General features: G+C 45.6%; 1 protein-coding gene across 2 annotated transcripts in view; it reads left to right on the top strand.

Annotated features, from left to right (window-relative positions):
- Positions 1-16,082, top strand: part of LOC111150499 (phosphorylase kinase regulatory subunit alpha 2) — a 75,455-nt gene that overhangs the window by 23,178 nt on the left and 36,195 nt on the right. For both annotated transcript variants that reach the window (XM_022507980.1, XM_022507979.1), the window contains exons 2-10: positions 1,162-1,320; positions 4,256-4,303; positions 5,401-5,569; positions 7,495-7,577; positions 10,038-10,118; positions 11,256-11,354; positions 13,342-13,488; positions 14,986-15,039; positions 15,641-15,763. In XM_022507980.1, the coding sequence (XP_022363688.1) occupies positions 1,162-1,320; positions 4,256-4,303; positions 5,401-5,569; positions 7,495-7,577; positions 10,038-10,118; positions 11,256-11,354; positions 13,342-13,488; positions 14,986-15,039; positions 15,641-15,763 (963 nt within the window). The remainder of the gene's footprint in view (positions 1-1,161; positions 1,321-4,255; positions 4,304-5,400; positions 5,570-7,494; positions 7,578-10,037; positions 10,119-11,255; positions 11,355-13,341; positions 13,489-14,985; positions 15,040-15,640; positions 15,764-16,082) is intronic.

The following is a 16,082-nucleotide window of genomic DNA, read 5'->3' as shown; positions in this document are numbered from 1 at the left end:
CTTACCGTTTTATTTCTAGGCACAGAGTTTATTAGCACTGGCTTTTAAGAAAAATAGCTTTATTGTGATATAATTTACTTATCATATAACTCATCTGTTTAAAATAAACAATGTAATGATTGGTAGTATATTCACAGAGTTGTGTACCATCACCACAATTTTGGAACAATTTGATCACCCCCAGAAAGGAAGAAACCTGTTATCAGTCACTCACTCCCCACTTTTCCCATCCTTCCCCCAACCCCAGCCCTAGACAACCACTAATCTACTTTCTATCTCTACAGATTTGCCTATTCTGGACATTTCTTATAAATGGAACCATGCATTATGCAGTCCTCTGTAACCAGATTTTTCACTTCTCATCATGTTTGCAAGGCTCACACATGCTGTAGCATATCTTAGCACTTCTCTCCTTTTTGTTGCTGAATAATATTTTGTTGTTTTATAGACCACATTCTGTTCATTCATCAGTTGATAGGCATTTGGGTTGTTTCCACTTTTGGGTTATTATGAACAATGCTGTCGGGAATATAGTGTATACTTTTTTGGTGTGAAGATCTGGCTTTTTAGTGACTCAGCTGTCCTTTTAAATATCGTAGCTAAGTAGGACCCCCGATGTCCTCTTGCCTAGTGCTTCCTTTTCAGTGTCTAGATCACAGACAAGGCGGTGGAGGCCCAGTTAAGGTAGATGGCTTCCCCTGGTGCACAGAGCTAGACTGGTGGAGTGGGACCCTGCATCCGGGTCTCTTGCTCCCAGGGTCAGTGCTTCACCAACTGGTGTAGAAACACGAAGGCAGAAGAAGACTTAAGCCTTCAGTGCACAGATCTGTGAAAGTCTGTAGGCTTTTTCTGTTTGCTCTTTCTTCTATTTGTCACAACAGCAGATCCGGTTGGAAAGGAAAAGAATAAGAACATAAGAGTTAGAACATTCCTTAGAGACTTTCTTGTCTAATATTTCCATTATACAGATGAGGAAACCAAAGCCCAGAAAAGTGATGTCCCTTCTCACCTGAGATCATGCTGTTGGTGGCAGAGCAGGGACTAGAACTCCGTTTTCTACTCTTCACCCCAGCCCTCATTGTGCCCCCAAAGGGTGAGCATTCGTTTGCCAAGAGCTGGGCGAGGGTGGTGCCGAGTCATTTTGTGTCTCTTCTCTAATAGAATCCCGTCACAGGGCTGCTGTCGGCCAGTCATGAGCAGAAGGATGCCTGGGTGCGGGATAACATCTACAGCATTCTGGCCGTGTGGGGCCTGGGAATGGCCTACCGCAAGAATGCCGACCGTGATGAGGACAAGGCCAAAGCCTACGAGTTGGAGCAGGTAATACTGACCGGCAGCCATGTCTTGGCTGCTCAGTGCCTTTTCCTTAAATAAAAAAGCCCGGAAGTAGCTGTGCAGAACAGTTCGGTGTAGGCATCACCTCCATTTCTGCTGTAGAGTATTTTAGGGAGGCACTTAGGTAGTCTCCTTGGTCGTTCTTGTTGAGATTTTTTTTCCCCTGCTTAAAAAAAATAGCCAAACCACACGATTCTGAAAAGGAAAGGAAAGCATCCAAATTTCTAATTAGCTACATTTCTCTCATACACCCTCTGTCAATTTTATATTTACTTATATACAAAATGTCCTTATAAACTAATACAATTGTATTTAAAGAGTCAGCCACTAGAAATATCCATTCCAAAGTGCGGTAGTCTAGAGTAGTCATGTTGAAAGGGTATTTCTCCAAATGGTATTGCTACTGCTTAAAACAATTTGGAATTTCCCTTAGAAATTCCTTTCTCGATGGAACCATTCCAAAGCAGTCTTAGGAATTTATAGTCAGTCACCCTTTCATTTTGAACCACATCGGTGTTGTCCAGTATTCAGGCCTATGTGACCGTATGGCGTGACGCAGTCCTTTTATTGGTTTCCCAAATGAGAAAGCGACATACTCACAAAGATCTGCCATCACTGAGTATGTAAGAAGAGTCTGCCCTTGAGCAGAGGAGGTATTTTCAGAATATTTTGAGTGAGAGCATTGAGGTGGGGAGCATTGACGAAGAACACTGTAGCTCTCTTAGCATGAGAGCCTTTGGGATTGATGTTTGATTCACATGTTCCTCATTGGCCCTCACAGCCAGTGGGTTATCAGGTCCGGGAAGAGTTCTTAGGGCTTCATCAGTGCTTGCTACAGCAGCCAAAATGAGCAGCAGTGGCAGGAGCCTTGACGGCAGTAGAAACTTAACAGAGGAAGCCGGTCTGTGGGAGCAAGGGAAGGACTGTTTGGATTTGAATCATTCAAAAAAAAAAAAAATCATTTGGAAGTGAATCATTCTTTAGCAGTATAATAATTTAATGTGGATGTTCATCAAACTTCCCATCCTCCTTTGAGACAAAATCACAGTAAAGCTTGCCTGCCTATACACACGAGCACTCGTGCACACCGGGTACCTGGGTACCTCTCCTCTGTCACATTTCCTGATGCAGGCTAGAGCTGACTAGATTTGCTGCGCTGTGACTGACAGCAGTGAGACAAGAACAGGCCACATTGTTGTGCTGAGTGTGGTTAATAACTAAAGAGGGACCTTTCCCTTGATTATAGAGGATAACACAGGATCTTCCCATGATCCTCAGCAGGGCTGCTGTTGCCTTTGGGGTGTAGGAAGTATTCATTGTGTGAGACTGTCCCGCTCATTGAGAGATACTTGGGCTCCCTGGGCCCTACTCACTAGATGCCAGTAATCCCCACCTTCATCATGGTGACAACAAAAATGCCTCTAGCCCCACATATCAAGATGTTCCTCCACCCCTGGGGGATGGGAATATCACCCCCCAGTTGGGAACTGCTGTGCTTCTTCGTAATGGAAAGAAACTTTATTTGAGGGGAAGTCAGTTGACAAATATTTGTGCTATACACATAGAAAATTTTAATTATAACATTGGTATTTCTACCTTATGAGGTAACATTTTCTGCCTCAGAAGCGTTTATATCCTCTTTTCTTTTTTTTTCTTTTTTTTTTTTTAAGATTTTATTTATTTATTTGACAGACAGAGACTACAAGTAGGCAGAGAGGCAGTCAGAGAGAGGAGGAAGCAGGCTCCCTGCTGAGCAGAGAGCCCGATGTGGGGCTCGATCCCAGGACCCTGGATCGTGACCTGAGCCGAAGGCAGAGGCTTTAACCTACTGAGCCACCCAGGCGCCCTAGAATCCTCGGATTTTAAAGGCAGAAGGATCTGAAGTATAATTCATTCCAGATTTTTCTCTGGTAATGAACTTTCATTGCCTTTCACTATATTCCTCCCCTGCAGACCATGTACATTCTGCAAGAGAATAGATGCTCATGGTCCTGGGGGAGGAACTTCTTTCAGCCAGGCTACTTCGACCTACAGAATATCCCATTCTGTAGCCACTTGTGAATTAGTTTTATATTATTTTTAACAGGATGGATTAAGACCAGCCTTTTGATGGGTCTGAATTGTGGAGGAAGTAAGAGGCAATATAGCGTATTGACTAAGAGCTCAAACTCTGGAGTCAGACCCCTGGCTGTGGGCTCTGTCCTTGCTCCACCCCTTGCCCACTGGCAGACGTTAGCACCGTTGCCTCATCTCTCTCAGCCTCAGCTTCCTCATCTATAAAGTGGGGTAATAACAACACCCACCTCATAAGGTTGTTGCAAGAATTAGACCGAAGCCAATCCCGGTCAAGGCTTTTGTACAGTGCCTGGACAGAATGTCTGATTATCCTAGTACTAAGGCTGTTGTTCATAATGATAGTGACAATAGTTGGTTGCATTACATATTATTAAGAAACTGTGGTAGCTACTTGCATTTTGTAAGAACTTTACTCAACAGTCCTGTGATGGCATCGCAGATGGCTCTTCTGGCGAAGCATCATTACTTCAGGGCAAGCGTGGTAGACTTAATTCATCTTTGGCATAACAAAAAAAAAAAAAAGAATTACATCAGAATTTAGCATCAGGGTACCAGGCTTATAAAATTTGTCTTGCTAAAATACCAGCGAGGAGTCACTGGATTTCAGAACTGGAGGTACCATCCGGTCCAACCCCTTTATTTGAGGTAAGTCACTGCATCAAGATTTTCGTTCTCTGTGAGGAAGCGGAGATCGCCTCAACAGGCCAAACGCTTGTATGTGCTCAGGACGCGCCTTCTCAGGGAGGTCTGGGGCAGCCCTGGCTGACGGGCCGTGTGGTGAGGTGGTGGTTTTCATGGAGCAGGGAGGCCGACCCTGTCACTGATCCCACTTTTATTTCCACAGAACGTGGTGAAACTGATGCGGGGTCTTCTCCAGTGCATGATGAGACAGGTAGGCAGAAAATGACAAGTGTGTTTTCAGGTCGTCTGAGTGGGTATTCTGTCACTTTCGTGGTGACAGCTAACATTCCTAAAGTGTTTTGAGCTTTTCTTCTCAAGTGGAAGAGAAATTGAGAAGATTTTGCTTACTTTGTCCTTTAAAATTATCTTCACTAATCTTATCCTCCTATAGAACCGCAGACTCCAAGGACCCTGTTTTTCGATCTCTTTTGAAGAGTTACTTGTATAGAAGGAGAACATGCCTTTTTTTTTTTTTTAGAAGATTCTATTTATTCACTTAACAGAGGTCACAAGCAGGCAGAGAGACAGGCAGAGAGGGGGAAGCAGGCTCCCAACGGGGAGAGAGCCCAACGTGGAGCTCGATCCCAGGACCCTGGGACCATGACCTGAGCCGAAGGCAGAGGCCTAAACCACTGAGCCACCCAGGTGCCCTGAACTTGCCTTTTTTTAAAAATTGAGACGAAATCATTGTTTTCAAAAGCCACTCTCGGACAGCCATGTAGTAATGTTTATTCTGTTGAGTTTATAAAAGGGTTTCTTTTCATTTGAGTTGAAAATGCTTGAGTGTTTAAAACGTGGCATTTCAGGGAGGGGTAAATAAAATAATTCACTGAGCTCATACTATGCACAGAGCATCATACCAGGATCCGTAAGGATTCCAAAATGAATGATGCTGGCCCCGCCCTTCAGCAGCATGTGCCTGGTTACTCATCAAAGCCCTAGTAGGTCTTTTCCTTTGGACCCTGAAGTTTAAATAAGTCCTCTTTCTCCCCTCTCTCTCACTGAGCACCTACCGGGTGTCACAGCTCCTGCTGGGCTTATGCAGACAAGGAAACCCTTTGGCTTGACCCCTTGTCCTGCAGAGCTTGTTAAAATCCCCCTGGGCTGGGCCATCTCTGGGGTGGGCAGGGAGAATCCCCCACACAGCGCCCCGCGTGGTGCTCACTACTGGACATGTGCTGCCCTCCATCTCTCTGGCTCCCGGAGGTAGCAGCTAAGAGGTCTAGGACCAAGAAATGGACCCCGGGTGAGGCCTGTGCCAGCCATGAGCCCCTTAACCATGTGGAGCCGGCCTGCTCTCTCCCTCAGGTGGATAAAGTGGAGAAGTTCAAGCACACTCAGAGCACCAAAGATAGCTTGCACGCCAAGTACAACACTGCCACCTGCAGCACCGTGGTGGGCGACGACCAGTGGGGCCACCTCCAGGTGGATGCCACCTCCCTCTTCCTCCTGTTCCTGGCCCAGATGACTGCTTCTGGTGAGCCCGGGCCCTTGGAGCCCATTGCACAGGGAGTGGCAATCTGGAAGGGGGTGGGGAGTGGCAGGCAGTGATCCAAATTCAAAATAAGTTATTTCTGTAAAGAAAAAGCGTGCATCTTTAGAATGTCATGTACGCGGACTCCGACCTGTCAGGCCAGCTCTGGTAGCATCTCTGGTTGATCTCAAAGCTGGCCTGGCCCCTTCACCTTTTCCTCTTACCCCCTCTCCTAGACACGCTCTCATTTACCGGAATTATATTCAAACAACATAATTTCTAGAACCCGGCTGTCCACCCAGATTGGTCAGTCAGTCCATAGCCTTCATCCTGGGAGTGAGCCAGAAACTCCCTGACTGTGAACATTGTTCCTCAGCCCAAGCTGTTGGCTTCCATGGCAGCTTGGACACCAGGCCCTCTGAGCTCCAGACCGCAGCGTGTTTCTGCTAACCAAATGGTCTCTCCCACGATACAGTCTGCTGTAACCGTCTCCAGGGATTAGGTCATTTAGCTGCTGCGTCTCAGAGTTCTTATCCCCAGTCCAGTACACTGGCCTTCTGAGTTAGGGGCTTCCCATGAATTTCAGTCTGCAATTGTGAAACACTAAAGGTGGCAGAAATCAGTAAATAATACTGTTATAGCTTTGTGAATAAACCAGGCATTTATTTAAAAAAATACTTTTTGGTTATGAAAATTAAGATGAGCTTGCTGTAAATAGTTTGGAAAATAGAAAAGAATTCCACTGCCAATTTTCATTTAAATGTGTCTCCTCTAAGTCTTCCCCCCCCCCCCCAATTTAGGGTCATATTGTTTACATAAATAGTAGCTGTTGTTATATAACATTATAACTTAAGCATTTTCCTCATGATCTTACAAGCTCCTCATAAATATAATTTTAGTGACTTTATCAATGAATGTGCCATAATCAAACTATTCCTTTATTCCTTTTTTCCCCCTAGTGTAACTGATATTGTAATACCAACTTTTTTTTTTTTTGAAGATTTATTTACTTGAGAGAGAGAGGTTGGGAGAGACGGGCAGACGAGACAGGGAGAGAATCTTCAAGCAGACTCCCTGCTGAGCATGGAGCCTGACGTGGGGCTCGATCCCGGGACCCCAAGGTCATGACCCAAGCTGAAATCAAGAGTCAGCTGCTTAACTGACTGAGCCACCCAGGTGCCCCAAAATACCAACTTTGACCCCATCTCTACTTGCTTCCTTCTGTCGGATAGCCTTCAAAGGCTACTTATATATATTACCAAATCATTTGCAGAACAGTTTACTAGTTAAACTCCCCCTATTGATATAAGAGTTCCCATCTTACCATATCCCTACCAGCCTCAAAAATCCGTACTTTCAAAATACGTACATTAGCTGTAGTCACCTAAACATTCAAGGGCCCCAGCAAAAATCCAGCTCTTTCGATCACCACCTACTTCAGAGAGTCAGTGTAGCCCCCCTGGGGAGGTCTGGGGAGCTCACCTTTCCACAAGGTCAAGGGCTTTCTCTTGAAGTTGGGAGCTCTACTTTACCTGTCTGCTACAGGGGAAAGATACCCACCCTTGGGCTCACTCAATGATAAGAACCGTATCTGGTTGCTCTGGGCTAAAACTTGTGCTTTGTTGTAAACTTCTTTGTGCAAATCCAACACTAGCAGAAGGCCCCACACCCCTTTCAGCCTTTTCTACCCATAGGCACACCTGCCTGCCTTCCCTCCTTTCTCTTTCTGAGATTAGACATTAACTGTTTCAGTTTACTTCAGATTTAATTTTTGATGTCTAGTAAGATAAATGAAAAGAGAAGAAAAATGAAAATAGGGGTACAAGAATTTCTTTCCTAGTGGGATATTTGTAATCTGGGATTGGCAGCACACATCTCTCCTTCCACAACTTAACTCCGTAACTTCATTGTTTGTTTCTCTTTACTAGGTTTACGTATTATTTTTACCCTTGACGAAGTGGCCTTCATACAGAATCTTGTTTTTTACATAGAAGCTGCATATAAAGTTGCTGTAAGTATCCAACCTCGTCGTTTTTCAGGTGTCCCAGTTCAAAACAATAAAAATCATACAGGTCTCGGATGGCCAGGCTGTCTGGGCCTGATCAGAAGGTTAGCAAGATTTGAGCTCTAAGATTGTCACCTCTGCACACAAAGTATGCATTTTTGTCCTGGGATCCAATGGAGGAGTTGATATGTTTGGAAGGCACCACGTGCTCTGTTTGAATCCTTTATGCTTTTTAAAAAATTTTTTTAAAAAGATTTTTGTCTATGTATTTGCCCGAGAGAGAGAGAGAGAACTCAAGCTGGGGGAGCAGCGGGCAGAGGGGGAAGGAGAAGCAGGCCCCCAGCTGAGCAACAAGCCTGATGCAGGGCTCCATCCAAGGACCCTGAGATCAGGACCTGAACTGAAGGCAGACCTTAACTGACAGAGCCACTCAGGCGTCCCTGTGCTTGTTTTAGATAAGATCCTAACGTGTCTGATAGGAGGTGCACAGGCCAGCTGGAATCAGTGTGAAGGGCAGGAGGGTCAGCTTGTCAGTGGGAGCTGCAGTGCAGAGGGGACCCCTCCAGGCAGCCCACAGGCAGAGGGGCCTGGGCCAGATGTGTGCCCCAGGCCAGGTGTGGGTGGCTGTAAATGTGTACAAAGCCCAGTGCCTCCAGGCTGCTCTCTGTTGCAGCTGGTGAAGCCTCATGCACTTCTGGTTGTTCTAGAACAACTCATCTGTGCAAAGCTGACTATAAGGGCAGTAAAGAAAGGGTAGAGTTTGGTTTAAAAAAAAAAAAAAAGCCACTATGGTCAAAAGCCAGGGTCAGCAAACATTTTCTGTAAAGGGCCCAACAGTAAATAGTTTTTTGGCCTCTGTGGTCCCTGTTGCTTCTCACCTCTGCCCTTGTCGCTAAAAGGCAACGGTAGACAACAGATGAGCGTGAGCATGGCTGAGTCCCAGATAGCCCTTCTTTACAGAAATAGGTGGCAGAAGACCAGGTTGGTTCCAAGGGCTACCTAGGTCTAAAGAGGCGATTCTCAGTACAGGACAGTCATCCCCTCCCTGGGGACATTTGGCAATGTCTGGAGATGGTTTTTGCTTGTCACACTGGGGAGGGAACTACTGGCATCTAGCAAGCGTTAGTGGGGGATTCCGCTGGACAGCCCCACAACAAAGAATGGTCTGGCTCAAGATGCCAGTAGGGCGGAAATCTAAAGAAACCAAAGGGGACTGGAAAGGGTGGGACTTTAGTTGGACCTTGGAGGATGGGCCAGGTTTGGATGAGCGGAAGGGTGTGGAAAGAGCAAGAGCAGGAATGGGCAGGAATGTGCTCTGAGTGTGGGAGGGGTCCTTGGGGAGAGGGAGTGCGGAGGGAAGTTGGAGACTTAGCAGAGACCAAAGTCTGCTTGTGGGCCTGTGGTGGGTGGAGGCCACATAACGGAGGTGTGGCCAGCGGCAGGGAGGTGCCCGGAGTCCTGGGGGTTAAGGAGTTTGTCTTTGGAGATTCCTGTCTAGGGGAGTGAGCTGATCAGAGCAGTGTTTGAGGATGAGTCACTGGTCTGGGCTTGGAAAGAGAATGGGTTGGAATGTGGAAAGGCCCGGATGTGAAGAACACTGATTTGAGTCCTGTGGCTCAGCTACCAGGCATGCCAGCAGAAAAGAGTCTAACGTCATTCTGGTGTGCCTATGTCTAAATTTGCACATTTTAGAAATGTTCATCTTTGCAGATCAAATAATAAATACTGAAATTTTGGCACTGATTCTGTTCTTGTCGGCTTGTAATTTTTCAGTAGTGTGTGTAACACTATTTCAAAACAGTACCCAGCGCTTGCCTTTCTTCAGTGAAAATAGGAATTATAAGTTAGGCATGCATGTATCACAGCCTTTGTATGGCGTGTTCTGAGCCAATTCACAATAATTGGTTTTAAAAGACCAAAAACGTTCAGTATTCTGTGCCTTAATTTTGATTTTGGCCTCTGTTATTTGCTCAGCATTTTCCCTCAAGAAGTAATATTAGAAATAGGTATTAAATTATATTAAATGATTTGGTTGGCTTCAAGCAGTTAGAATACATTTGTTAAAGTTTCTTTTTTCTATCTTACAATTTGATACAAGTTCAAAGGGATCAGTTCAATAGAGGGGCAGCATTTCATTTGATTTGAAGATAAAACATTTCGTTCTCTACAAATCGTGAGTTTCTTACAAATTGATAACTTTTAAGAATAAGAAAATTGAGAGTGTCTTTGCATGCATTTTTGTTCCACTTGAGTATTTACTTGCAAAATTCTGCACAGAGGTCAAATGGAGTGAAATTGAGGGCGAGCATGCCTGAGTATAGAAAGCCATGAATTCAGGAACCTTTGAGAAGAGATATTCATGTTTCTTTGTGCCTGTGGTAACATAAAGGAATTATTTTTCCATAGCACTGCTCCTGTACCTCTTTTTCCTGCTCTGATGACTACCTTTTTTTATTCCCTCTGCAGGATTATGGAATGTGGGAACGGGGAGATAAGACTAATCAGGGCATTCCAGAATTGAATGCAAGCTCTGTCGGAATGGCCAAGGTGACGCTCTTGACCTGTTTGTTCTTCCTTCTGTGCATTTCTACTGCTTTGATTTGGTTCTTATCTTTAGGAGTTTGGATTTAATCTGATTAGCATATTTTTCCCAAAAGTTGGCAGCGGGTATGAAATTCAAGTGGCGTGTATACCGCAGCCGGACTGAGATTATAGGTAAAGAATGTAGGTTTCCTACTCTGAAAAGTGCATGAGCCAGAAATTAAGTGCCCTCCTTCCTTATTATCCATCATTATCACTCACAGGTCTAAGGTCTTGCTGTTGTCTGAGCACCTGGGTGTGTGATGTCCACTCTTCTTTTCCGGGTCATAAAGAAGGCTGAAGAATATGACTGCTTTGTAGGGCAAGGCTTACAAGTTCAAAAGTCTGTGAGGGTCAGGTCAGGCAAGTAACATAAACAAGTGAAGCTAGCCAGATAGAAAAATACTGAAGGGTACTGGGGACACTGGGAACTTTCTCGAAAGGTATTCCAATTCAAAATCAATTTTAAAAATTTCTTTAGGCCAAACAGAACACAGCTGTGGGCCAGAGTCAGTCCCCAGCCACTAATTTACATCTCTTGTCCTAGACATTTCACATGCCTCCCTTCCTGCCTCCCATTCAAGACTGAAGTTTATCCTCAGATAGAATAAAGACTCCAGAGCTAGAATTTTCAGAGCGACAGGAAATATGTTCTGTGAAGGCCAGCTGACCGAAAACATACTTAATACTGAAAGAATTAACCTTCTTTAAGTGGCAGGCATGCTAACGTTAGAATTAACACAAATAGGTGAATGAAAGAAAAGCTGTCCATGAGTTTAGTGCCCTCCCCCCACAACCCTGCCAATGTTGTGAACTTGTTAATATTTTATGTTTCGGTCGAATACTGATTTCATTTGGGGAAATGTTTGTCTATTTTCTCTTTCTTGTTTCTGCAAAGAGCACCAATGTGTAGGAAAGGCCTGATTCCACTGAAAATAAGGCTAGAACATGTCTATAGGACACTTTACCTGAATTTTAAGGATGTGTGTTTCATCACCTTTGGGACAACATGTATGCTAGACTGCTTAGTGGCAGAGGAGGAGCACTGGATACGGGAGTGTTTGTTTACTAGAAAGAAAAAGTGATTCATTCCTGTGCTGGTAGGCAGCCCTTGAGGCAATTGATGAACTGGACCTTTTTGGAGCGCACGGAGGACGCAAGTCTGTCATCCACGTCCTGCCTGATGACGTCGAACACTGCCAGGTAACAGCTCCAGCCTCTCACGGTCTGGACAGGAGGGAAGGACGCTGACAGAGCAGAAGACCTGGGCTCCAGGTCACATCCTTATCTATCTATCTATCTATCTATCTTCCTTCTTTCCTTTCTTTTTTTTTAGATTTATTTTTAAGTAATCTATACCCCCAACATGGGGCTTGAACTCATGATCCTGAGATCAAGAGTTGTGTGCTCCACCAACCACCCCATACTCCTCACCTTTCTTGCTTCGTGACACTTGGCTTCTCTGAGCTTTAGTTCCCTCATCCATAAAATGGGCCTACTGGCACCTTCCCCTCCTGTCACACAGGGCAGTTACAAGGATCAGAGTAAATCAGCTTAGCTTGTCAGAGCGCTCTGTAAGCTGAGAAGTACTACGTAAACCTGAGACACAATGACGGCGAGGTATATCTATGACGTCAACCATCACAGCAACCTTGTTTGGCTGGAGACAAAATCTGGTCTGCTTTTTGAGCATATAGGTGGTTTTCTCTCAAGTTTCTTTCATGAATCATCAAAGGACCAGCAAGCAGTAGTTCACTTGGGGAGGGGTGGAGATGGGCGGAAAGGATAGTGGAGGAGAGCTGAGATGGAAGAAATGGCAAATTAGTGGACCCTGCCTGAAATAAAGGTCAGAGGAAGCAGGGATTTGTTGCAGGCTAGGGGACTCCATCAAGCAGACAGTAGGTCCCCTGTTGCCGGTCAGTCAGCAAACTCTTACTTACCGAGGGCCCACTGTGTGCCACAGCCCGTGCTGGCGTTGTGGGGGTGAGAGCCGTGCGGACTTGTTAGCAGGGAGCTTCTAGGGGGAGTGTGAGTTTCCAGGTAGAGAGCCTAAGGGAGGGCAGCTAAAGAACTGGGCTTGGGGGTCAGTTCGCTTGAGAAAATGAAAGCTTTATTCTGAAGCTGAAGCGTTCCCCATCTTTACCCCCCTTGCAGCTCACTCCATTTTCCCGCATTAAGTTGTCCTTAATGGGAAATCTGCTGTTTCTTGGGGCATAGTTTAATAGAGTTGAGCTGGTATGCCCCTTAATAATGCGTGGTCCCTAGTGGAAGCTGTGTGAGCTCTGTAGCCAGTGGAGCCTGGCTTCGAATGCTTGTTCCGTCACATGAGTCTCTGTGTCTGCATTTCAGCCCTCGTGTGTGAACTGAACATAGTGTCCAAATTCCTTCTTTATAAAATGGAAAAAAGATTTTTTTAACATGACCAGATGGGATTTATTCTAGGAATGCAATTGGTTTAACATCTAAAAATCAGTTAATGTAGTATACCACGTTTATATGAAATTTAATACGCTTAGATTTGCAGGGCTCTAGCCCCGTGTCTGTAACACTAGATCCCAATGTCCGCTGCCTTCCCTTCCCACACTTACCACTCGCCTTCCTTTAGTTTACAGTGCCTGATCCAACCACCTTATAATTGAGGCTATATTATAGTGCCACTGAGTAACCCAAGTTCTAGGACTACAGTAATTCTGTTATCTACCATTTTGCCCGAGTGCTCGTGTGGTCTCTTGGTGTTGACCCCTTCACGTGGGTTCTGGATCACCCAGGCATGTTCCACGGAAGTCAGACATTTCTCCGTGCTGGCCCTGTATGTGTGTGCTCCTCTGTCTTTGTCTTCACAGCCAGGACACCCTGGCCTGCTGACGGAGTAGTCCGTAATTCTTCCCCTGCACGTCGGAGAGACAGCAAAGTCAACAAAAGGCCCCCAAGGGAGGGAGAACAGCAGTTCTCAGCATGGGGTCCAGGTAGCACTGTGCCCTCCCTGACCCTGTCCTCTCCCATAAGGAACAGGAATCATTGGCTGGGCAGGTGAGGTCCCCCAGCTGGGGTTGTACTGGTAGGAAAAAGCTCTACTGAAAATCAGCAGACTCATTCAAATGTTCCTTAGGGCTAAGGTCATGGTCTCTAGGTACTGTATGCACCGGTTCATGCTTCCCAGGTTCAGGCCACCTCTTTGTTTCTCGTTCAGTCTATTCTGTTCTCCATGCTGCCAAGAGCATCAACATCTAAGGAGATTGACGCTGGACTTCTTTCCATTATCTCTTTCCCGGCCTTTGCAGTGGAAGACGTGAACCTCGTGAATGTGACCAAAAATGAAATTCTTTCCAAGCTCCAGGTAAGCATTACTCATGCTGGCGCCCTTCTGCTCTGTGTTACGTGCCCCTTTCGTGATGACATGGAACAGCTCACCCTGGCCTTGGTTCTCCATGAGGTCAGTGGCTTGGTTTGTCTAAGTGGACTCGGAGTGTGGGATCCAAGGCCAAGTGTATGGGGGAGAAAACAGTCTCAGAGTGATCCAGTACCCTAGTTCTTTTCCTGACAGCAGAGCTTAAACTCAGGCTGGCACCTTTGAACTCCAGTTCGTACCCTTTCTGTGCTTCTTAACCCTTTAGAGATCCATAGACTTCTTTGAGAATCTCTTGAAAGCTAGAAGGTCCCTGTCAGAAAAAAACACACACGTCCCAGTATCCTCCAAGTTTATACACAATGTCTGGGGACTTGGTGATCCCAAAGGTCAATTGAGCTTACAAAAATCCCTGCTCTGAGGTGAAATGCAGGAACTATGACGGTATACCAAACTGATAATTTTATTAAATAGCCAAGGCAACTGAACTTCTCAGTAAAATGATCAAGATGTAAGTTTTCTTTAAAAAAAAAAGGAAAAGAAAAGAAAAGTAAGTTTCTTGAGCTGAAATCTTCATGTTGATGATACTACTTAGATTCCGTAAAAAATGCTTTTAGCCCTTGGATACAGAGGGATTGAAGGGTCTCCAGTCACATCCCCAAAGAAGCTGTCTCACAGTTTAGTGGAGAAAAAAGAAGCTCTTTTAGCTTGTCCCAGTAGGCAGGGAGTCCGTGCAGGGAATGAAGTGTTTAAAGGGGAGCAGGTTCTTGGCTGGGCTTCCCCAGGACTCTGAGAACTCTCTGGGGCTGGCCGCTGGGCGTGTCTGGCCTCTGCAGCCTGTGCTAAAGGAGCCCCCAGACACTTAAGAAACTGGGGAATGGACACCCGACACTGTGTGCCAGGGACTAGGGAAGCAGATGGAGAGCTCCGTGCCACTGTCCCTCTTTCTCAACACCCAGGGAAACCAGCAATGAGAGCCCTAGGCCGAAGGAAGCCCCACTCACCCCATCCCACACCTGCCCTGCCTCCACCTCGCTGCCCTACTTCTTTGCATCTAGAGCCTACTTGTGAGGAGTCTGGAATGTCCTTTTGGCTTTCCAGTCTTTCAGGCAGAAGCAGTCCAATTCAAGTATCTGTCTTGGTGGGTTCTGGGAGCAGTAAGGGTCCCTCTGCATCTTTACGTGATACAGCCGATCAGAATGAAGGGCTGGTCCCTCTGGGAACTCTCAGTGATTACTGTCCCAGCCCTGATACTCTCACCGGAAGTTTCGGCGTTCCTTCTCGGCCCTGATCAACCCTGAATTCACTTGGCTTATTACTTAAAAATAACCTTTTGTATTGATAACAAAGAGTACTTGGTACATGTTTCGTGACTAAAAGATTCATGGGAATGGGGGTGAATGGCCGACACGAACCAACATAAAAAGACAAAGACAAAGAAATTGTTCTCTTTCCTCAAATGCACTTTTTTTTTCTTTATCTTCCTAGGGGCGTTATGGATGCTGTCGCTTCCTTCGAGATGGTTATAAAACCCCAAGAGAGGTTGTATTTAAATATTGTTTCTTATGATTCCTTAACTGCTTCAAATTTAAATCACCACTGTGGTGTTCTCCCTCTCTTGATTATAAAATTACACGTTAGAATATTGGACGGGGAAATCTTAATTTAGGAGACAGCAAGGCTGGAGTTAGGCGGTAGAATAATATCATCAGGAGGACAGCAAGCTGGTGGTTTAAAACGAGCCTGTAGACAAGGACAAACAGTTCTGTGGCTCACAATGTGTTCAAGAGCAACTGTGGCCTCCTTCTCGAGTTTCTTTGCCACAGTGACTGATAGAGTGATTTCCGCAAAGCAGATGGTCTGCTGAGCACTGCGATAGGCAAATTGCTATTTATTTGTTAGCAATCTAGGAAGCTTAATATAATAAACCACCAAGGAGTCTTGTGTACATTTCCGATAGACTTTTTGGAAATTTTATCGTGGAAAGCTGCCAGTCATAGCATCTCTCCATTAGAGCGAACTCCTAATCCTAGCCGCCGCAGAGCTGTAGTGATTCAGAAAGCAAGGGGAACCCGGTGGGGTTCAGTGGTGTTATATATGTAATCTGACAGCACCTTTCAGAAGGTTCCCTGTGTGGTTCCAGGACCCAAACCGATTGCATTATGACCCTGCGGAACTCAAGCTCTTTGAAAACATTGAATGTGAGTGGCCCGTGTTCTGGACGTATTTCATAATAGACGGGGTCTTCACCGGTGATGCCGTTCAGGTGAGAACATGCTGGGTGTGGTGTTCATAATCAGCATTTTCATTCCCTCAGTGTCCTCAGTGTTATTAGAGCGTAAGCTTACACAAGCCTTAGGACCCCGTTTCAGTTTTCTGTTGTCGCTCCACAAGTTTTCTCAAAATGTAGTGAATTAAGGTAATGGCTGTTTTGTTTATTTGCTCATGATTCTACAGTGTGGGCAGGACTCAGCAGGGACAGTTTGTCCCTGCTTCACTTGGTGTCAGCTGGTTCACTGGGGCTTGGCTTCCGACATGGCATCCCTCGTGGCTGGCCCTGCATGCTGGCTCTCTGCTGGGAGCTT

The sequence above is a fragment of the Enhydra lutris genome, unplaced genomic scaffold (genome assembly GCF_002288905.1).
Source record: "Enhydra lutris kenyoni isolate GAN:26980312 unplaced genomic scaffold, ASM228890v2 scaffoldscaffold23, whole genome shotgun sequence".
NCBI classification, from domain to species: Eukaryota; Metazoa; Chordata; class Mammalia; order Carnivora; family Mustelidae; genus Enhydra; species Enhydra lutris.
This window is presented reverse-complemented; position numbering and strand designations above follow the sequence as displayed.